We start from the raw sequence: 19,895 nt of genomic DNA, 5'->3' as shown, positions 1-19,895 counted from the left end.
AGACAGGGTTTCTCTGTGAGGCCTTGGCTGTCCCAGACTCACTTTGTAGACCAGGCTGGCCTCGAACTCACAGCAATCCTCCTGCTTCTACCTCCCCACCACGTGCAGCCCATAATTTATTTCTTGAAGTAGGATACCTTTGTACAGTAGAGCTGCAAAGATCAGGCTCTTGTTAGCTAACTGTGGCTTGAGCAAGCGCCATCATGTAGCAGAACCTTCTGGAATAATGGAACGGCCTTTATCTGGCTATCCAACATGGGAACCACTAGGAAGTCTGCACTTGGATGTGGCTGTGGAACTGCACCGTTTTACTTTAATTAATTCGAATGTGAGTGGCCACCACTGGCTCAGCTCACAGCAGAGCCAGGCCTTGCTGGGGACTCGCACACCACTCTAAGAATCTGCACTTTCGCTTTTGGCACAAACGGGAGGAAAACCTCAAAGGAGCTTTGAACTCGGTTGCGGGCGGGCGGGTGACTGACTCTCTATACAATGCGACGTGTGTTCTCGGGGCCTAACCAGTCCATCTCTGTGTCTGTCTTCCTGTTCCAGGGCCCCACCATGAGGCTCCAGCCCCTCGGGAGCCTCTGTGCTCCCCTGGCCCCAGACACACCGTGCTAGCGGCCCCAGGCAGGGCAGGGGCAGGCGCAGGGCCATGGCCAGCCACGTGGACCTGCTCACGGAGCTGCAGCTGCTGGAGAAGGTGCCTACGCTGGAGCGCCTGCGCGCAGCCCAGAAGCGCCGGGCTCAGCAGCTGAAGAAGTGGGCACAGTATGAGCAGGAGCTGCTTCACCGCAAGCGCAAGCATGAGCGGAAGCGCAGCTCGGGTGGCCGTCGCAAGAAGGTGTCCTTCGAGGCCAGTGTGGCGTTGCTGGAGGCCTCGCTGAGGAATGATGCCGAAGAAGGTAAGGGCCCCCTGCCCTCCGGGACTCCAGCTATGCAGGGAGCCGGCAGAGTCTTACACACAGCTACTCTCCTGAGACAGCCCCAATGTAGCCCAGGCTAGCCTCCAACTTGTAATGTAACAGAGTATGGCCTTTAACTTCTTTCTGATCCTCCTGCCTCCACTTCTTAGGACCTGGGATTGCAGGCTTGTGACATCACACAGCCTTCCCACCCCACCCCCACCCCCACCTCCACCCTAGCTTTTATCTTGGACAGCTATTTTCATTCTTGGAGACAATGAGCTTAGCTTTTGGCTAGTAAATACAATAACAATTTCCCTTCCCTCCCACAAATATTTACTGACAGCCTGCTTCCTGCAGCACCGGCACTCTGCACAGAGAGTAATGAGCAAGAGGCATCTCGTTCTCGCTCCCCTCCGTGCCTCCCCCCCCCCCACGCCTCCCCCCCCCGTGCCTCCCCTCCCCCCCACACCTTCCCTTCCCCCACCTCCCCCCATCCACAAGCTGGATACTCTAGGATGGTGCATTTCTCCAAATCCTTCTTCTCCATGGTCCTCACACGGCCCTCAGCATGCTCTTCTGGTGTCTTCTTTCCCACGTGGGGAGGGAATTCGGGTCTTACAGAGCAAGGCAGCACCTATCAGAGTCACGTCCCAGACCTTGTTCTCGCTTCACCTTCCACTGTCGTGTCCATGGTGGAGCGTGATTAAGAGCTAGACCCTGAGATAACTCAGAGGTTAAGAGTGCTGGCTGCCCTTCCAGAGGACCTGGGTTCTATTCCCAGTACCCACATGGGAGCTCACAACCAGCCAGGGCATCTGACATACCCTTCTGGCCTCCCCAGGGACCAGACGTACATGCAGACAAAATACCCATACACATAAAATAAACATAATAAACACTAGAAGTGTGTCTAGACCCTGAAGGTCGACAGCTTGGGTCTCAAGCTGGTTGTGCAGGTCCCTAGGTGACGCTGGCACAGAGAAGTCCCTTTGCTGTCTGTCCTTAGACTCTGCTGGTATAAAATGGCAGAGGCAGTAGCATCCTCATAAAGGCCTTGTGAGTGTTCAGTTGGGTAAAACCCATGAAGTATCTTGGACATGTTAAGTATCATGTTAGTATGTAGCTATGAATTTTTTGTTTTGTTTTGTTTCAAGACAGGGTCTCTCTATGTAGCCTTGGCTGTCCTGGCCTCACTTTGTAGACCATGCTGGCCTCGAACTCACAGCGATCCACCTGCCTCTGCATGCCGGGTTATGAATTTTAAAAGTATTGCTTTTGGGTTTTGAGACAGACTCTCAGGTAGCCCAGGCTGGTCTCTGTGTGTGTCTGAAGATATCATGAATTCTTGATCCTCCTGCCTCAACTCCCCAAATGCTAAGGTGTCAGGAATGAACCATCATAGCTGGCTTATTGATATGTTTTATTATATGTGTTCTTGTTTCTTGGTTGTTGTTGTTGTTGTTGTTGTTTTGTTTGAGACAGGGTTTCTCTGTGTGGCCCTGGCTGTAACAGAACTCATTTTGTAGACCAGGCTGGCCTCAAACTCAGGGATCCACCTACCTCTACCTTCTGAGTTGCTGGGATTAAAGACGTGTGCTTTTTTTTTGGTTATCTTTTTATTTCATTAGATGTATATTTTATATTGTCATGGAGTTCCCATAAGTCTGGAAACGGAGGCAAGTACACATCACATTGTCCAGGATGGTTTTAGTCTCTGAATCTTGTGAACAAATCAATGCAAGTTCACACAGTTTCCAGGTTGCACAGTTACCCTGTACCAGTTATACCCATTTTACAGATAGGGACATGGGACTCAGAGAGATTCAGAACCTTGATCCAGACGGTGTAACAGGTACATAGGATACTACCCCGTTTGCTGGGGATGGCTGGGGAACTCAAGCTTGGGTCAGGCCTCCCTTTCTGTGTATGTGCTCATGCGTGCTTATTCTAGCTGAAGTTTGTGCACATGCCCTTTACCCCCTCAGTAGCATCTGCCTTACCCCTGCCATGTCTCCTGGACCCACCCACACCCTCTCCTGGTATTAGGTACCAGAGCGGTCAGTGGGAGAGCTGAGAGCTGGTGGCACTGAGAACATAAGAGAGTGTGGACTTTCACAGGCTGCATGGAGATCTGAAACATTTAGGGGCCTACGTGATGTCCCACGTAGAAACTAACACACCCAGCCTCATGGGGTGTGGGTGGTAACGTGCAGGTGGGTGAGAAATTACACCCAAGCTACTTGCATAAAGTCCACAGGAAACAGAGTGAACTCATGGTATCTTGGGACCCGTCCTTGAGATATCATTGAGTGTGTTTCAGAGTACCTCAAACACCCCGTATCGTGAGCCTTTCAGACATGAGACACACACCCATGCTCACCTTACCCTTCCATTTCTAGAACCTTCTGGAAGCGCCCTTCTATCTTGATCTTAGTAATATGGGGCTCTGAGACACGAGCAGGAATGGGGTCCCAGACCCACTGATCTTCAAACGGCTCTGGTGAGAGCTGGGGTGAGACGCCCCCCATAGACATGATGGTTCATGCTGGGCGCGTGGCCCTGAGGCTCCTTCCCACGTGTGGTTTGGTTTGCTGGGTGACGTGGCACCCCCTCCCACTCAGGGGGTGGCTGGCTCATGACGAGGTCTAATTTCTGGTGGGGGAGGCAGTTCCCTAGCTCCCTCTCACACTTGCCGACTACTCTCTTCTTCCCTGGAAAGCCCCATTTCCCCTCCCAAGGGGCCTCTGCAGAGGTTTTAAAAATTGTCTGTGTGTTTCAGAACAGCCACCAGGGAGATGGCACTGCCCAGCCCACTACCCATGTATCATCCTTTATCTGTCCCTTGGCTGTCAAGTGCCCTGCTGAGCAGAAGCATGGTTCGGAGTTCAAGGCTACAACTCCAGCTGATCCCTAGTCTATGACCTCGGGCAATTTGTTTTGCCTCTCCGGTTTCAGTTTTTGAAATCTGTGTCATGGAGCACTGAAGGCAGGAGTTAGAAATAGTTCTAGATTTATGGGGTGCAGCTGATGGAGGCCTTGCCTAGCATGCGTGAGGCCCTGCGTTTGGCGCACAGTACTGTATAACCTGAGCAGGGTGTCTGTCACACACCTGTGGTCCCAGTACCAGAGGAAGGAAGACCAGGATATTCTACGTCATCCTCAACTACGTCCTGAGTTCAAGGCCCCACCCAGCCTGAGCTGCATGGGGCTCTGCCTCAACAGAACAACAAACCATCCTGGCCTTTGAAAGTTTCCCTGAACCCTGTGTCAGAACAGCAATTATTTAACTAAGTTCTTCAGGTTAAAAGACTTCCTAATGGCCTAAATAGAGATCAAATTCATACAAATGAGTTCATAGTAAAATCAAACAATACAGAGTTGTACAGAGTAATAAATCTGCTCCTTGCTTTCTTTCTCCCTTCCGATCCCTGATTGCTGGTTCAATGTGTTTCTTTCTAGTGACTTTTCTTCTTTGTCTAAGAACCGGGAGCCACATAGACTTCCACATCCTGGAATCCTAGACATGTGACTCCAGTTTTCACACCACACATACACACACATGCACACGCACACACACACGCACACACACACACACACCATCATATGACATCTTAGAGTTATGGCCGCTGGAGCAGATCCTCACGGTTCGCCCTGTGACGCTTTTGCAGTTGGCTTCACTAGAATCTTTAATATTTCCCCAGTATTTTGTTTGCACACAGTGAACTGTTGAGCACATGCCTAAGTATTTATCCTGTACAAATGTGGATGCGCATTTGGGAGCTGGACGGAGGTCATTAAATCTGAACGATGAAAGATCTTTTGGATTGGTGCCATTGTGGTGTGGTGTGGTGCATGAAGGGGACCCTGGGGTCCCCGGGTGGATGTATTCGAGGCTGGCGGCAGTCAGCTCTTGTGCTTGCTGAGCTCTGCTCAGCTTCCTGGCCGCCTGACAGAGCCTGCTGTGCCTGGCTGGCTGAGCCGGTGTTTGGGAGGCTTCTGGGTGTTAGTTCACAGCCGAGTGGGAGCACAGGGTGGCAGCTTCCCCACTCCATGGAGCTCATAGCATCCTGAGTCAACCTCCCCACCTGCAGCGGGGGTGTGTGTGAGTTGTTCCCCCAGAAAGGGCATCCTTCTCTGGCTGATGTCCTTGACCTTGGACCCTCTCGAGCCCCTTCCTCACTACTCCCCCAGCATCCTGGGAGTCCTCCACCAGCCCCCCTCATGTCCCCTGAGTTCTCTCGCCTCCTCTGCTCCTCTAGGTGCACTCTGACACACTTTCTTGGACTAACTTCTCTAACTCTTCAGGCCCACAAGGAGAGCTATCCACAGGCCTCTGGGCACCCCAGCCATCACTAGCATGGAAGCCCTGAACCTAGCCGTTTCCTGAGAGGCAGAGAGGAGCCAGGGCAATCAGAGTACACGCTGCGGGCTCCTTCTCCCAAACTGAGACCTCAGCTCTACCACTGTTTGCCTGTGCGTTTTGGAGAGACAATAACCTAACTTCTCCAGGCCTCAGTTTCCCCCACTTGAGCAGGTTAGCAACACGCCTGCCCCGTAAAGCTGAAGAGGGGATGACTTGAGTCTGTAAGTGCAGAAGAGGTGTGGTACGAAGTGGGGAAGTGGCAGGAGCTGTTATTTCTGTGGTATCTTTTATCCCACATTTACGCAAGCACCCTTTATTATATATTCTGACTCTCACCTTCATGATTATTTATCAGGTGCTGTGTGGCTGCTTTACGCCCTGCCATCTCGCCCTAATCCTCAAGCTGGCCTAGTCAAGCCCTATTTTGGAAAAGTAACTTGGGGCTTCATTTGCATATCATAAGATAGGCCCATTCCCCCCCCCCCCAACTGTTCAATTCAGGGGGTTTCCACAACACCCCAGAGCTGCACACACAGCTTCACAGTGTAGTTTTAGAACTTGTCCATGACCTCCTGCTCCTACCCAATCACCCCTTCCCACCCCACCCCCCACCCCGAGGTCCTGCTCCCAGTCCCAGGCCACCACCAACCTGTTGCTGCCTTTTCTGGATGTTTCCTTCATCTGGCATCACGCCGCAGTATATAATCTTTTGTGGTCAGCTTCTTTCGTTCAGTGGAGCAGTTCTGAGCTTGGCCAGGTTGTAGGGTTGTAGCACAGGCGAGTGAGCTCCCGTTCCCTTGTTCTGACCTTAAGCTGCGTGGCTATACCGAGTCGACTTCCACTCACAGAGACCTGAACATGGGGAATGTTTGCCGTTTTTGGTTTGATGACCAATGCTGCTAAGGACATGGGGTCCAAGTCTTTCTGTGGACATTTATCCATCGTTTTTGTGTGTCTACCCAGGAAGCTAGTTGCTGGGTCACATGGTACATTTCTTTGTAACTTACTAAGAAAACAGGTTAATGGTTTTCTGAGGGTTTTAGAGCAGGCAGGGGGCACCATGGACCCCGAAAGCCAGGACCCCAAAGCCAGCAGAAGCATCCGGATCAGTACAACCTCAAGAAGCACAGATTCCCAACTGCAGATGAGTGGTTCTGTTTTACAGGAGAAAGCAGAAGCAAAGGGCACAGATCACCTGGTAGCTAAAAAGGACGGTGGGGGTGGGGCAGGGGCTGGGTTGAGTCCTCACTCTGATGTGTAAGCCCCATGAAGCTCTCACACTTCCAGATCTGCTCTGTAAACAGACTTGAGAAGCTAGTGATGCTGTCACTGCCCTAGCCATCTGTGTTGTAGCTTGTGTGTGTGTTTGGTCCTTTGCTTCGGCCTTGGATGCAGTGCTTCACTGTAGGGATGCGGTTCAATTGCTTTCCACTCACCAAGGCAGTGGAAACTTACTTATATATGGAACATTATGCAGAAATGAAATATGCAAAACAGTTATGAGATCTGTTCAGAGGCTCACAAAATGGCCCAGAGGCTGAAGGACACTTGCCACAAAGCCTGTGGCGTGAGTTTTATCTCAAAAACTCATGTGGTGGAAACCAAGAACCGGCTTCCAGAAGTTGACCTACACACACACACACACACACACACACACACACACACACACACACACCACAGTGTAAAAACAACAATAATAAAAAGGCTGCATGGCACAGGTGATCTGAAGATGCAGAACCCTCAGCCCCTCAGCCCTGCTAAGGTCTTCTGGCCCAGGTGCCTCTGTGCGACACCACAAAGGCCCCTAGCTCATCGGAAGGAAATGGCTCTGGCTTTCATTTTTGGTGATTTTTTTTGAACAGGAAATTTTCTTTTCCTCTCATTCTAAAAATAAGGTGTCCTTGTAGAATATTCCAAAACTATAGGAAAAGAAAAACACTAAGAAGATAAAACTCACACATGCAATGAACATTGACAGCCTTGGGTAATATTTTCTGTCTTTTATCTAGGAAGTATACTGCATTCTCCCCTGTGGTGCATGGAGGAAAGTTTAAATGTGGGCTTGGGGCCAACGGCCTCCCCTTTCTGATCTCAGAGGTCCTTTGTTTTCTTAAACACTGAGAACCCCTCCCCTCCCCTGCGAGCTTTTGTTTACCTGGGGTCTGTTTTGAGTATTTGGTGCGTTATAGGTTAGGCACACACATGTGATCCCGGTGCCCAGAGCTCTGGGACTGAAGGGCTATGAGTTTGAAGCCAGTCTGGGCTGTATAATGAGACCCTGCCTCAGCAGCTAAGAGTACTGACTGCTCTCTCAGAGGACCTGATTTTAGCACCCATGTCAGGCGGCTCACAACCTTCTTTAACTGCAGCTCCAGGGGACCCAACACCCCCTTCTGGGATTCCTTGAACACCTGTGTGTACGTGCACACACCCTCACAGAGACACATACACATAATTAAAAAAAATAAAATAAATAAACCCGAGACAAATGAAGAAGTTAAAATCAAAGGGTACATTTTCTTTGGTCATTAAGTCAGAGTTGGAGCAGAGGTCAGAAACTACCCACCTTAAACAACTGTCTCAATCTTCCATGGGAAGCCAGGCTGTTCTAGCTGGGATTTCTCTGAGGATATGGTCACTTGGAGATTCCTGTGAGGCCGGAGGCATCCATTCCGAGATGCAGCTCACGTGGCGTCTTTTTACTTTGGGTGACGTCAGCACAGAAAATCTTACTTCGCAGGGGTGTAGCCTTGGGAAATGAATGGAGCCTTGAAACTGCTCTTTGAAGCCATGAGGTACCCAAACTCCTCAGTGGTGGCTTTTTCTTAGTTGGTTGTAAGGTGAAGTTGGAAGCCATTTAAATTTCAATTTTTTGGTTTTTACTCAGTTACCATTTAAATCTGTCGGTCTGCCCTGTGTCTTGAATGGCTCTTTACCTGGGTATACTTTTTAAACATCACATCTTGATGTTTAAAGTACAGGTCCCCAGATTACTAATGTTAACACATCTCGCTGTGTAATATACATTTTAGGACTTCAACATGCATCCTTTCAGAAAGTTCAGGTCCTAAGGAGCCACAGGCTCAGGGTGGCCATGTGGAGTCTGAAACTCGAAATTGTGGTTGAGGATATAGCTCACCAACAAGGCCCTGAGTTCGAGGGGCATGCATGAGGGCAGCGGGGCCTCACAGGAAGCTGTCACAGTTACCCTGAATAGCAGTGCAAACACAGCAGTGAGGAGGAGTGCCCAGCCTCATGGCCTCAGTGATTTCTGGGTTTGAGGCATCGAAGCAGGCGGTGGCGTAGTACTCTTGTCACATTTGTTTACTCCAGGTTTAGGATTGTGATGTGTGTAGTCCAGGGTGGCCTCAAGCTCACAACCCTCCCACCTCAGCCTCTTGAGTGCTGTGATTCCAGGCATACTACACACAGCTGGGAGTGCCCTGTTCTGAGACCAAAGAAGACAGGAGTAAAGAGGAGGCTGGGATTTGGAGAGAGTCAGGGCTTTGAGAGCACTGTCTGAGATGGAGTAAGTGATCAAGGAAGCCTGGTGCTCAGACGTGTGGGGCTGGGGGTTACCACATGCCAGTATCCAGGAGATTCTAAAGCCATCAGAGACAGCATTGGAGGGGCTGGAGAAGAAGCCAGGGGCACCTCAGTAGGTGTACCCTAAACCCAGAAGAGGAGCCCCAAAGGCAGACTAAGAATTACCTGCCATGGGGATGAGGGAGAAACCAGAGTGTTCTAGAAGATGGGGAAAGGCTCTTGTTTAGGTCAAATGCTCTTGAGTGATGTAGTCAGATAGTGTGTCTTGTCTTTATGGAGTCTTTGAAATCAGATTTTTAATAGATTGGCTTTTTTTCTCTCTCTAATGTTCAGCATAATGAGATTTGCAGGCCAAGCCATGCCCAGCTTTCTTCAGTTATTTCTTTGTTTTTTGTTTTTTTTTCCTCTTGCACGAACACAATGTATTTTGATCACATCCTCCAGCAAACATATTTGATTGTTTTGCTTTTTTTTTTTTTTTAAAGACAGGGTTTGTCTGTGTAGCCTTGGCTGGCCTCGAACTCACAGAGATCTGCCTGCCTCTGCCTCCCTGAGTGCTGGGATTAAAGGCGCGTGCCACCATGCCCAGCTTGCAAGCAGATTTTAAATGCCAACCCCTGTATAGGAGTCCAAGTGTCCCGTCTTTGGTGCAATCTCCCTTATTACTGCATCTGCATTCTGAGCTATAACTCCCCCCCCCCCCCCCAGTTATTTTCGTAGTGTAAACTGTGCATGCTATCAACGTATGGAAGCATTTGGCCCCAGCTTGGGTTACTAATTAGAATGGATTCTTAGAAATTTGTTGGATTTGAGGATATAAAAACCTGTGAAGTTTCTAATGGGGTTGCCAGTAAGGTTTCAGTTGCCCTGCTCTGCCAGGCCTGTTTTGCCCTCTGCTTTGCAAATCTAAACTGTATAGCCACCCAACACACTCATGGTTGAATAAGAACGGCTCCTATCGGCTCATATAGCTGAATGCTTGGTCCCCATTTGGTGGAACTGTTTGGGAAGGATTAGAAGGTGTGGCCTTGATGTGTGTGTGTGTGTGTGTGTGTGTGTGTGTGTGTGTGTGTGTGTGTGTAGGGGCGGTGTCACTAAGTGCAGGCTTTGAGGTTTTAAAACCCCATGATATTTTCCAGTTAGCTCTCTCTGTCTTGTGCTTGTGGATCAGCATAAGACCTCTCATCTGCTGCTCCAGCGCCATGCCTTCCTGCTGCCACACCCCCTGCCATGATGGTCATGCATTCTAACCCTCTGAAACTGTATCCCCAATAAACTCTGTCTATTGGAAGTTGCCTTGGCCATCGTGTCTCTTCATACCAATCGAAAAGTAAGATACCCACATTCAATACCTGTAGGGATTTTCTCATCATTCTGTAAAACGTATTTAAGGTTGAGAAGCTATTTCCAATCTTACTCATTGCCTGTGGCTTGCTTTCTGAGTTACCTTGTTGTTGTTGTTGTTGTTGTTGTTTGATTTTTGTTCATGGTTGAGAAGGAGAAGATGGATGGTAATGGTAAAGGCAGTGGGGGAGGGATGCCAACCCTCTGCTATCAGGCATGGTTCACATATTTTCTCCAGTATGTACATTGGTGTGCTCGCTTTTAAAACGTGTTAACAGTATAGTTTATTTTTCATAGTGCTAGAGCTTGAAGCTAGGGATTTGTGCATGCTAGGTAAAGTCTCTACCACTGAGCCACACCCCCAAACCTATATTTGTTTAGGATAAATATTTTATTTATGCTTCAAAGTTCTTAATTTTATGTAATAAAATCTATGACTGCTTGCCTCGTTCTCTTATTATTTTACTCTTTGCCTTTGTACCATTCAAACAGGAGTTTGGGACAGCAGGGTTGGTTCAGTAGTTATGAGCACTTGTTGCTTTCCAGAGGACCCTAGTTGGTTCCTAGCATCCACATGGTGACTCATGACCATCTGTGACTCCAGTTCAAGGAGATTTAACACTGTCTTTGGACCTCCCTGAGCATCAGGCACACGCATGGTGGATGTATCTAATCTAAAATAAATGGACCTTAAAAAGGGAGGGGGGGGTTCAGAAAATTCAATTTGAATGCCTACTCTCCACGCCGAGTTTTTTCATATACAAAGTTGGCCACTCCAACTCTTTTCATATACAAAGTTTTCTTGGGGTCCAGCTATGGCCACTCACATGTATGTCACCTGTGATTCCTGTCACACAGTTGAGTTTGCAGCAGAGACCATATGGCTGACAAAGATGAGACTATTTACTCACTCTCTTGACCTTCATAGAAAATTCCAATCAAGTTTAAAGCATTTCCTCATCTTGAAATACCTATTAGCTTGCATTTTCTTCTAGGTCTCCATGACCTTGTTTAACTAAATCCCACTGGAGTTCGTTTTAGTATAAAGTAGTAAATGAAAACCTGTCTCTATTTTCTTCTCTAAGAGTTATCAGTTTCCCAGCATCCCTTGCCTTCCCTCAGGACTGTGACATTGCTTTTATGCCCAAAGGCCTCCTCTGCAAACATGGGAACCTGCTAAGCTCATTATTCAATCATGGGGGCTCAACATGATGCTTGATTGAAAACTGTGTTAATAACACAGCTAACTTCATACAGTGCTAGAACTCAAACCCAAGGCTTTGAGTGTGCCGGACAAGGCCTGTTCCACTGACCCACACACGAAGCCATGGTTACAGTGTTCTTCTTAATGCTCTGAAGTCTTGGTTATTATGTACCAGGCCTGAGAATGCTCGCCTCGTTCCCTTCTTATTTTATCCATTGCTTCTAGTCTCTTTAAACAGGGATCAGATAAACTTGCTTGATGGCAACATTAATCCTCCCTGTCCTCATTTTCAGAAATTCTTGGTTCTTGTTGGGCATTCATATAATATTTAGGACTTGGTGAAGTTTCTCTCTGATCATTTGGAGGTATCGATTGGTGCTATACTAACCAATAAATTTAACTGGGACCAAATTCCCATTTTTTGACATTGTGAGCTGTTTCTAATTAAGTTTAAGGCGGAGGGGTGGGGGTGGGGGCAAGTCTGCATTTCTCTTGGGAAATTTTGTGTTCTTTAGGAATGCTGGGGGTGTCTTTTCTTTTTTCTTTTCTTTCTTTCTTCTTTTCTTTTCCTTCTTTTTCTCTTTCTTATTTTCTTTCTTTCTTTGTTCTTTTCCTGTAGAAATATTTTTCTTCCTGAGAGGAGAGTCTTGGTTTTGTATATCAAATCACATTGTTTCTATCTTGGTTTTTTAGCAGATTCTCCCAGGGTTTTCTATGTAGAAAAGGACATTTTTTTTTTCTCAAAGAAGGTTGTTTGATCACTCTGTTCAATCTGAAGGGAATCAGCCCACTCCACTATCTCTTCTCTTCCCCCTTCTGCTCCTCCTACTGTGTGTACATGGTAAACATATTAGTACAGACATTCATGTATATGAAGTGGCATGTGGCTTTGAGACTTGTGAACATCCTCTACTGACTGTGTCCTCCCCAGAATCACATCTGACTGGCCTTGGACTGACTGATAGTCACCCTTCTCCTGCACCCTCCCACCCCCCCCACCCCCGTGTGTGTGTGTGTGTGTGTGTGTGTGTGTGTGTGTGTGTGTGTGTGTAATACCTTTAGCTCACATATGCTAGGAAAGTACTTTACCCCTTTGTCTCCAGCCCTCTTTTTACTTTTTTGTTTTGAGACCGGGTCTCACTTAATTGCTCAGTCTGGCCTTACACTCACTATGGTGCCCAGGCTGGCCTTGAATTTGCAGACCCTTCCTTGGCCTTTCCACTAGTTGAGATGCCATGGGCTGAGCTACCAGGACTGATCTCCCTAAGCCCCTCCCTCCCATCCTTTTTCTCTCCCCTTTCTCCTTTCTTCCCCTTTCCCTCCCAACTCCTTACTTCTTTTGTAGCTATTGTTGACGTAGAGATTTTGAGAAAAGAAGCCCCTGAGTTACTTTCCCATTAGTTCAGCATCTTGCTATCCTGATTTTCTAAGAACCAGCTGCACCTGGTCCTCTTCATGCCGGAAGCAAGCCTGCACTGGTTGTACTTTCATGCTAAGTACCATGGCCCGGGCGCTCTCTCCTAGCACCTAGAGGCCTTCCGGGATGCACCCGATTTCTGACATTGAAGTCAAGGCTCTAAATTTATCTTGTTGAGTTCTGAGCCCCATTATCCACCTGCTCAGATAATTTCAGATTCTTGAATGATAAATTAAGACTTTTCATGTCTCCAGTGACAAAAGCTCAAATCAACCGCAAGCAGAATAGGCTCGCGTCACCGGAAAGCGCAGGAAGATCACAGTTTTAGGCCACGTGGAGACAAGGAATTGCCAAACGCCGTCTGTGTAGATGATCTCAGTAGCCTGAGAAGTGTAGACCTTGTCCCAGGGCTCAGGGAATCCCAGAATCGAATCTCATTGGCTATGGATTATCTATGGATCAATCACAGTGATTAGATCCGAGATGCAAGGCAGTGATTGGCCCTGTCCAAGCCATATGCCCAACTCAGGCATCCATTCCTCCTGTACGTAGGCTAACGACAGGGCTATAGTACTCTAAGCCAAGAAAAATGTGCTGCTATATCTGGTAGCAGGGATAGAACATGGGTGCTGACCAGGCCACAGCTGCGTATTGTATCAGTTACTTTTCTCTCTGCTGTGGCCCAGTGCCTGACAGATGCAGCTTAAGGGAACGAGCACTTAATGTGACTCACACACCCCCCCCCCCCCCCGTTCATGTTGGTGGGGGAAGGCCAGGTGACCTGCTGGCTCACTCAGTCAGTGGCGGTGGCAGCATACAGCAAGTAAGTGGCAGGTGATATATGGAGAGGAAAGCAAGAGACTCTGCTTTGCGAAGAGACTTCCTTACAAAAATTCAGGCACGCTCTCACCGAGAGCATCAGAATAGAAGCCTGGGCAGAGAACTCTGTGGCTCTCACCGACCTGGCCCTCCTGGTTTGGTAGCGAGTGAGTCGTGAACTGTGCCAGCCCTGGAGCTTAGCATCCAGCAGAATCACCTTGAACAGAATGAAGCGCCCACATGCTTTCCCGTGGACGGAGGTGTTATAAAGAGAACCTTGTCAGTCACAGACACCCAGGAAAAGGAAGCCAGCAGGCCGTGCATGCGGATGGCACTGCTTTCCAGACGAGAGGGCACCGTGACCAGCACCTTTGAAGATGTCCATCCTGTTGCTAGGCACAGACCCACTGCCGAAAAGAGCCTTCCTCCTGTCTTGGCGCTGTGCCACCACACAAAGGGACTGATGTGCCTCCCTGCAACCTCTTGATTATGTTTTGTTTCCCTGGCCAGGTCTGCCCACATGCAGAGTGGGTTGATCGTGCTTAAATGAATTCCTTCATGCGAGGCCGTCCCCGGTCTCCTGTAATGCTGGCCTTGCGCTTTGGGGAAGCAGGCTTCTCGTCTCAGACAGTAGAAGCCTACTCTCAGTATCCAGTTACCAAGGTGATGATGCCCTGGGACCTTGGGGAGAGACTGAGGCAGTTGGAGCTTCCTCGGCACTGTGTCAAACTCCAACCACCGTGACACCCAACCAGCACCGGCTCCCAGGCATTAGTAAGGACGCTTGTTAAGGCTTTGTCACATATCCACAGAGTCCAGAGAGTTCCTGTGTTGGCTTTCCACTGCCATGATAAAATACCTCAGCCAATCAGGTTGAAAGGAGGAATGGTTCATTGTAGTCCCTGGTTTCAGAGATTTCTATGCAGCAGTTGTCCCTGTTGCTTTGGGGCTGTGTTGGTCCAGTGCTTCATGCTGGGAATGACCAGTACCCACTACCACTACCAAGACCCTTATAGGCTTTTAAAAAACAAGCAAACCTTAAGCCTCCTCTCTCAACTGCCCTGTCGTCAAACATCCCAGTGGAGAAAGCCTGGGGGTTGGAAAACAGAAGAATAAACCAGATTCTTTTCTGCTCATTTCTCCATCAACACAGCCATCTTACTTGTGTGTATCAGCAGAGCTGGTCCCCCGCCTGTCCTCTGTCTGGCTACTACAGTAAACAACCAAAGCGCCAGAGAGGACTAACTGAAGAGAGATGCTCAGGAAGGAAGGGGGGCAACGGTATAGACCCAGCTCAAACCCCACAGGTACTGGACAGGGCTCCAGTACCTCAAGAGAAACTTTACACTCAGGACCCCACAAAGGTAATAATGACATTCCTGTAGGTGAGTCACTTCTTACTTCAAGCAACCCCTCCCTTAAGTCTGTTTAGTGATGCTCCATGACTCCTTAAGACGTTCTGGTGGTCTTATGGTTTTGATTTGGCGTTTCCCCCCAAATATCATATGCTGAAGGCTTCGTCCTCAACATGGTTTAGAGGTAGGGCTTTTGGACAGTAACTGGACCGTGGGGCCTCTGATCTCATTGACAGATTAATTCACAGATGGGTTCATAGTTGAACAGGCTTCTTGGAAGCAATGGCAAAGTGTAGGAGATAAAGTCTTATTGGAGGATGTAAGTCATTGTGGGGTGAGCTCTTAAAGGGTCTGCCTTGATCCTCTGTGCTCTCACACCAGCTCATCTGTTCTTCCCTTCTCAGTGCTTTCTGGAAGCTGCAAGTCATGCAGCTTGACCCCATCATACCCTTCTGCCATGATGTTCTGCCTTACCACAGGCCGAGGAATAATGGAATCAGATAAACATAGAACCATTAGTCAAAGTCAATCTTTGCTCCTTTGTTAAAAAAATTTTTACCTTCGTGCTTACTCTCTCTCTCTCTCTCTCTCTCTCTCTCTCTCTCTCTCTCTCTCTCGTGTGTGTGTGTGTGTGTGTGTGTGTGTGTGTGTGTGTGTGTGTACATGCATGTAGAGAGGTCAGTGGATAACTTACAGGAGTTGATTTTTCTCCCTCTACCATGTAGGTCCCAGGGATTGAACTCAGGTCATCAGGTTTTGATGAAAGGTACCATTTACCCACTAAGCCATCTTGCTATCCCCTTTCCTCTTTAAGTTGTTTCCCTTGGGTATTTTTTCACAGCAGTGAATGCTGATTCACACACCTTGCCTTGGCTGTAGTTAGCTGCAGGGCCATTGTGTTCTGGACTCAGGATGGCTTGGCCTCTTCATCTTTGTGGTTTCCATCAAGCATAGTGCTCTTAGGGTTCTAAGATGGGAAAGCCTAGTATACACAGGTCTACCTGGCCTTTGTCTATAGCACACCTGTCAATGTCTCATTGGGCGGAATATGCTGAAAGGCGTCATTCACTGATGGCTGCCATTTTTATAATCTACCATTCATTCTAAACTTTTAAAAAATGTTACTAGTGTATGTTTGTTGTACAAAGTGATGGGCTTCATGATGATATTTTTGCTCAGATTGCATCAGGTACTCTGACCACATTCTTGCTCTGTTCCTCTCTCCTGTCCCCTTTCTCCCTCTTCCCAAATATTCCCCTTATATTTTCAAGTCATAAATATATGTATATGTGTATGTATGTAAATGTATTCATATGTGTGCATATCATGGGCACAAATGTGCACTGTTTGTCTTTCTGGGTCTGCTTTGTTTTGCTTAACATATTCTATAATTCAGCCCATTTTCCTGCAAACGCTGTAATTTCCTCCTTCTGTTTAAAATGTTTAAATTATTTTTAATGGTTCATTTATTCATTTACTATTTGTGTGTATTGTGTGTCAGTGTGTGGGGGTGCCTATGGAGGCCAGATGAAGGTGTTAGATCCCTTGGAACTGGCGTTACAGACAGTTGAGAGCCACCTAACCTGGGTGCCGAGAACTGATCTCGGGTCCTCCGAAACGCCAGCAAGTGCTCTTAGCTGCCCAACCACTCTTCAGCCACTTTCACTCATCTCGTGGCTGAAGAGTCTCCGTTGTGCATTTCTGACCCACTTTCTCTTGTCAGTTCCTTGATGGACAGCTAGGTTGAGCCCAGCTGTGCTGCCATCTTTTCTTCAGACTAGAATTGTTAGCTGCCTGTTCTGGTGGCTCCTGCTGGTCAAGTTGGCTGGACAGTGTGATTAACCATGGGTGCCTCTGAGGGTCCAGGATCCCCTGGGTGATCGGGACACCATGCCCTATCCCACCACCCCACCCCCAAGGTGGTAATGCTGAGGGTCCGATTGGCATGGACTCTAAACTGCGAGGCAGTCAGGCGCCGGGCGTGGGGTTGTGTTTGCTTGGTTTTCTTGCTTATTAGCTGCAGAGCAGAGCAGTGATTTATGTGATCTCATAATAGTATACCACACACGCAATATCTGGGGTCAGAGGCTGGGCCAGTGTGAAGCAGAGACCATGCCACGCGGAGATCCACAGCCAGATGCATGGGTCATTAGTTCACAGATGCTGTTCCCATGGTGATAAAAACAACGTTCAAGAAACAGATGACAGGAAACATGAATAGAAAAGGGCCTATGGGTGAGAGGGCGCAATGCTACAGTGGGCCTTGAAGCCTAAGACCATGGAACCACGTGACTCTACGTTTTAGCCTCTATTCTGTGGCCCTGGGCAAATTACCTCACCTCTTTTGGACTCAGTAGCTGTAATATTCAGAGCTGAAGGCTGGGTAGGGAGTACAGCCAAGGTAGACATTGCTGTTATTTGCCGCTTGCTTCTGTCACCAAAGTCTAGAAGCAAAGTTTTCATCCTCTTTCTAGTCTTCCTCATCCACTGGCTGCTCACCTTCTGGCTGTATCTGCTCTGTTGCTTTTTATTAACCTGTTATTCTCTTTGAGAGGGTTCTTATCATAGTCACTTTCACTTTAGTGTGAAAGAGGCAGCATTATGTTTTGTTTGGTAACAGTTTGCATTATAAACACAAGCTGGGCTACGGTGCTACATGCTTTTAATCCCAGCCCTTAGGAGGCAGGGGCAGGTGGATCTCTGAGTTCCAGGCCAGCCTGGTCTACAGAGTGAGTTCCAGGACAGCCAGGGCTACATAGAGAAACCCTGTGAAACAACATTGTAAACATGAAGAAAATGAAAAGGTTTGACTCCTCCCTCACTAGCTCCCCACCATGTTTCACTCAAAATGTGTTTGCCTCAGGGAGTCCTTTCAGGGTTGCAGAAAAAAAAAAAAGCCCCGCCCTTAACTTATTTCTGACTGATACCATAGACCTCTTCTGTGTGTTTGGGTTGGCTCGGGCAGTGTGGATGTTTAAAACCTATCTTAATTACAAAAACTCTTTGGCAGGCCCCTAATTAGCGTCTGCAGTTTGCTCTCTCTAACCTTTTGGAGCCAATGCAATCTGCTTTCTTTGTTATTAAAAGAACCCTCCTCCCTGAACGGTTTTGTAAAAGCTTTCGCAAGTTTCTTGGCACCTAGTGTTTTGTCAAGGAGACATGGCGGCCACCTTTGCCTGGATGGGCTTGGTGTCTGCAGTCACTCCTTCCGGCTCATGCCTTCCTTCTCCATTGGCTGCCCACGCTACTGAAAATAACTTGTTTTCTGGCAAGCCTGAAATGAGATTCCTTCTGATTTAATCAGAGCCATAGCGAAGCTCTTCCAGCTCTCTGGAGGAATCCTCTAGAGCCCAGAGGGCGGCCTAGGGGCGGGGCCTGGAGAGGGGAGGAGCCTTCTGCCGGAGCATCACCGTCTGAGCCCTGTGCCAGGCAGCCAGGGACATCTTCCAGCAGTAAGTGGGACTCTGATGGTCTGCAGGTGTTTTGTGGCCTGAGCCACTTGGGATCCATGGTCTCGTCCCCTGTAACCTACCTTGACCGCCTCCAAGACAGCAGACAGGACCTGGTGTCCCTCCACACCAGCGCCTCAGGCTGGAGGAGCCAACATTTTCCAGATAGGGAGAGAATAGGTCATGCTTGTCCCCACTGAAGCCAGGACTCCACTTGGTTATTCCAAAGTGGCCATTCGACTAGAAGGTAACTGCCCTAGATAAGAGAAGCTGGAGGTGGCAGAGAAGCTGATGAGCGACAGTAGGGGTAGGCGATGGCGTTAGCCACTGAAGGAGCAGACAAGGTGAGGAGAGGGGCTGAGGAGAGGGAGTAGCTGGAGAGACAGTGGCTAGCTCTTAGTGGCTGAAGACAGCCCAGCTGCCTTTTTGTGTATTGGCCTCCTTTTGTAGGGCTGGTGGCTGGGTCAGAGTTGGTACCCAGGACTCAGTCTGCTGCATGCCTATGGGGGTACAACTCTCCTAAACCAGGCTGCGTTGTGACTATAGCAAGTGGATGTGCTGTGGCTAGGTGAGGTTCTCTCTCTCTGGGGAACGTGCTCTGAGGACCTGACGCCACGCTTAGCATCTCCCACCGTCACTGTCATTTTCATCAACATTCCATTGACCATTCCCTCCTCCCCCCCCCTCGCCCTCCCCCCTCCCTTCCTTCTTCCTTCCTACGTTTTTTTTGAGACAGGGTCACTCTGTAGCACTGGCTGGCCCGAAACTCACTGTGAGGACCAAGCTGGCCTTGAAACCACAGACAACATCTGCCTGCCTCTGCCTCCTGAGTGCTGGGATTAAAGGTGTGCACCACCACACCTGGCCCCATTTATTTGTTTGTTTGTTTGTTTATTAAGATAAGGCCTGTATACTACCGCAGGCTGGCCTTGAATTCTCTGCTGGGTTTCATGATTGTTGGTCAGCAGTCTACCCACTGAGCCAATGACCGTTGGGTGCTCCAGGGTCAGGCACGTCACCACACGTCAACCCACTGATGCTCTTAGCCACTCTCTAAAGCCTCTCCAATGCCTCCACTTTTCAGGCAGACAGACCGAGGCTGGGAGAAGTCTAGTAACTTGCTGGGGCTGTCTGCTGTTGGGGGTCTGCGTGCAGAATCCTACGCTGCAGTCCTGGTCACACATGCAAGGGACATTCAGCTCTCCTTCAAGGCCAGGTCCCCTCATCTCTAGGTCGTTGCACTTGGAAAGCTCTGGGCTGGCTCAGCGTGAGCCTCCTGCCTAAGCAAGGAGCCTGAGGAGCAAGCCCAGTGCTTCAGAGGTGCAGCCGCCTGGCCGCCTGACACAGACTGGTCTCCAGGGAGGCCTGTCACCGAGTCGCAGCTTCTGGCCAGGCTTCCCTCAGACCTCTTTTGCATGGAGATGTTTATAATCTGAGTGACTTTCCATCACTGCCAGGCATCTAAGAGATGGCGCTCTCCACTTAGTCTG

General features: G+C 48.7%; 1 protein-coding gene across 3 annotated transcripts in view; it reads left to right on the top strand.

Annotated features, from left to right (window-relative positions):
* The window catches only part of PPP1R16B (protein phosphatase 1 regulatory subunit 16B), a 92,680-nt gene that overhangs the window by 28,022 nt on the left and 44,763 nt on the right, over positions 1 to 19,895 (top strand). For all 3 annotated transcript variants that reach the window (XM_084777224.1, XM_084777225.1, XM_084777226.1), the window contains exon 2: positions 553 to 905. In XM_084777224.1, coding sequence (XP_084633350.1) covers positions 656 to 905 — 250 coding nt within the window. In that variant the 5' untranslated portion in view covers positions 553 to 655. The remainder of the gene's footprint in view (positions 1 to 552; positions 906 to 19,895) is intronic.

Source organism: Acomys minous (genome assembly GCF_964271855.1).
Source record: "Acomys minous genome assembly, chromosome: 3".
Taxonomy (NCBI): Eukaryota; Metazoa; Chordata; class Mammalia; order Rodentia; family Muridae; genus Acomys; species Acomys minous.
This window is presented reverse-complemented; position numbering and strand designations above follow the sequence as displayed.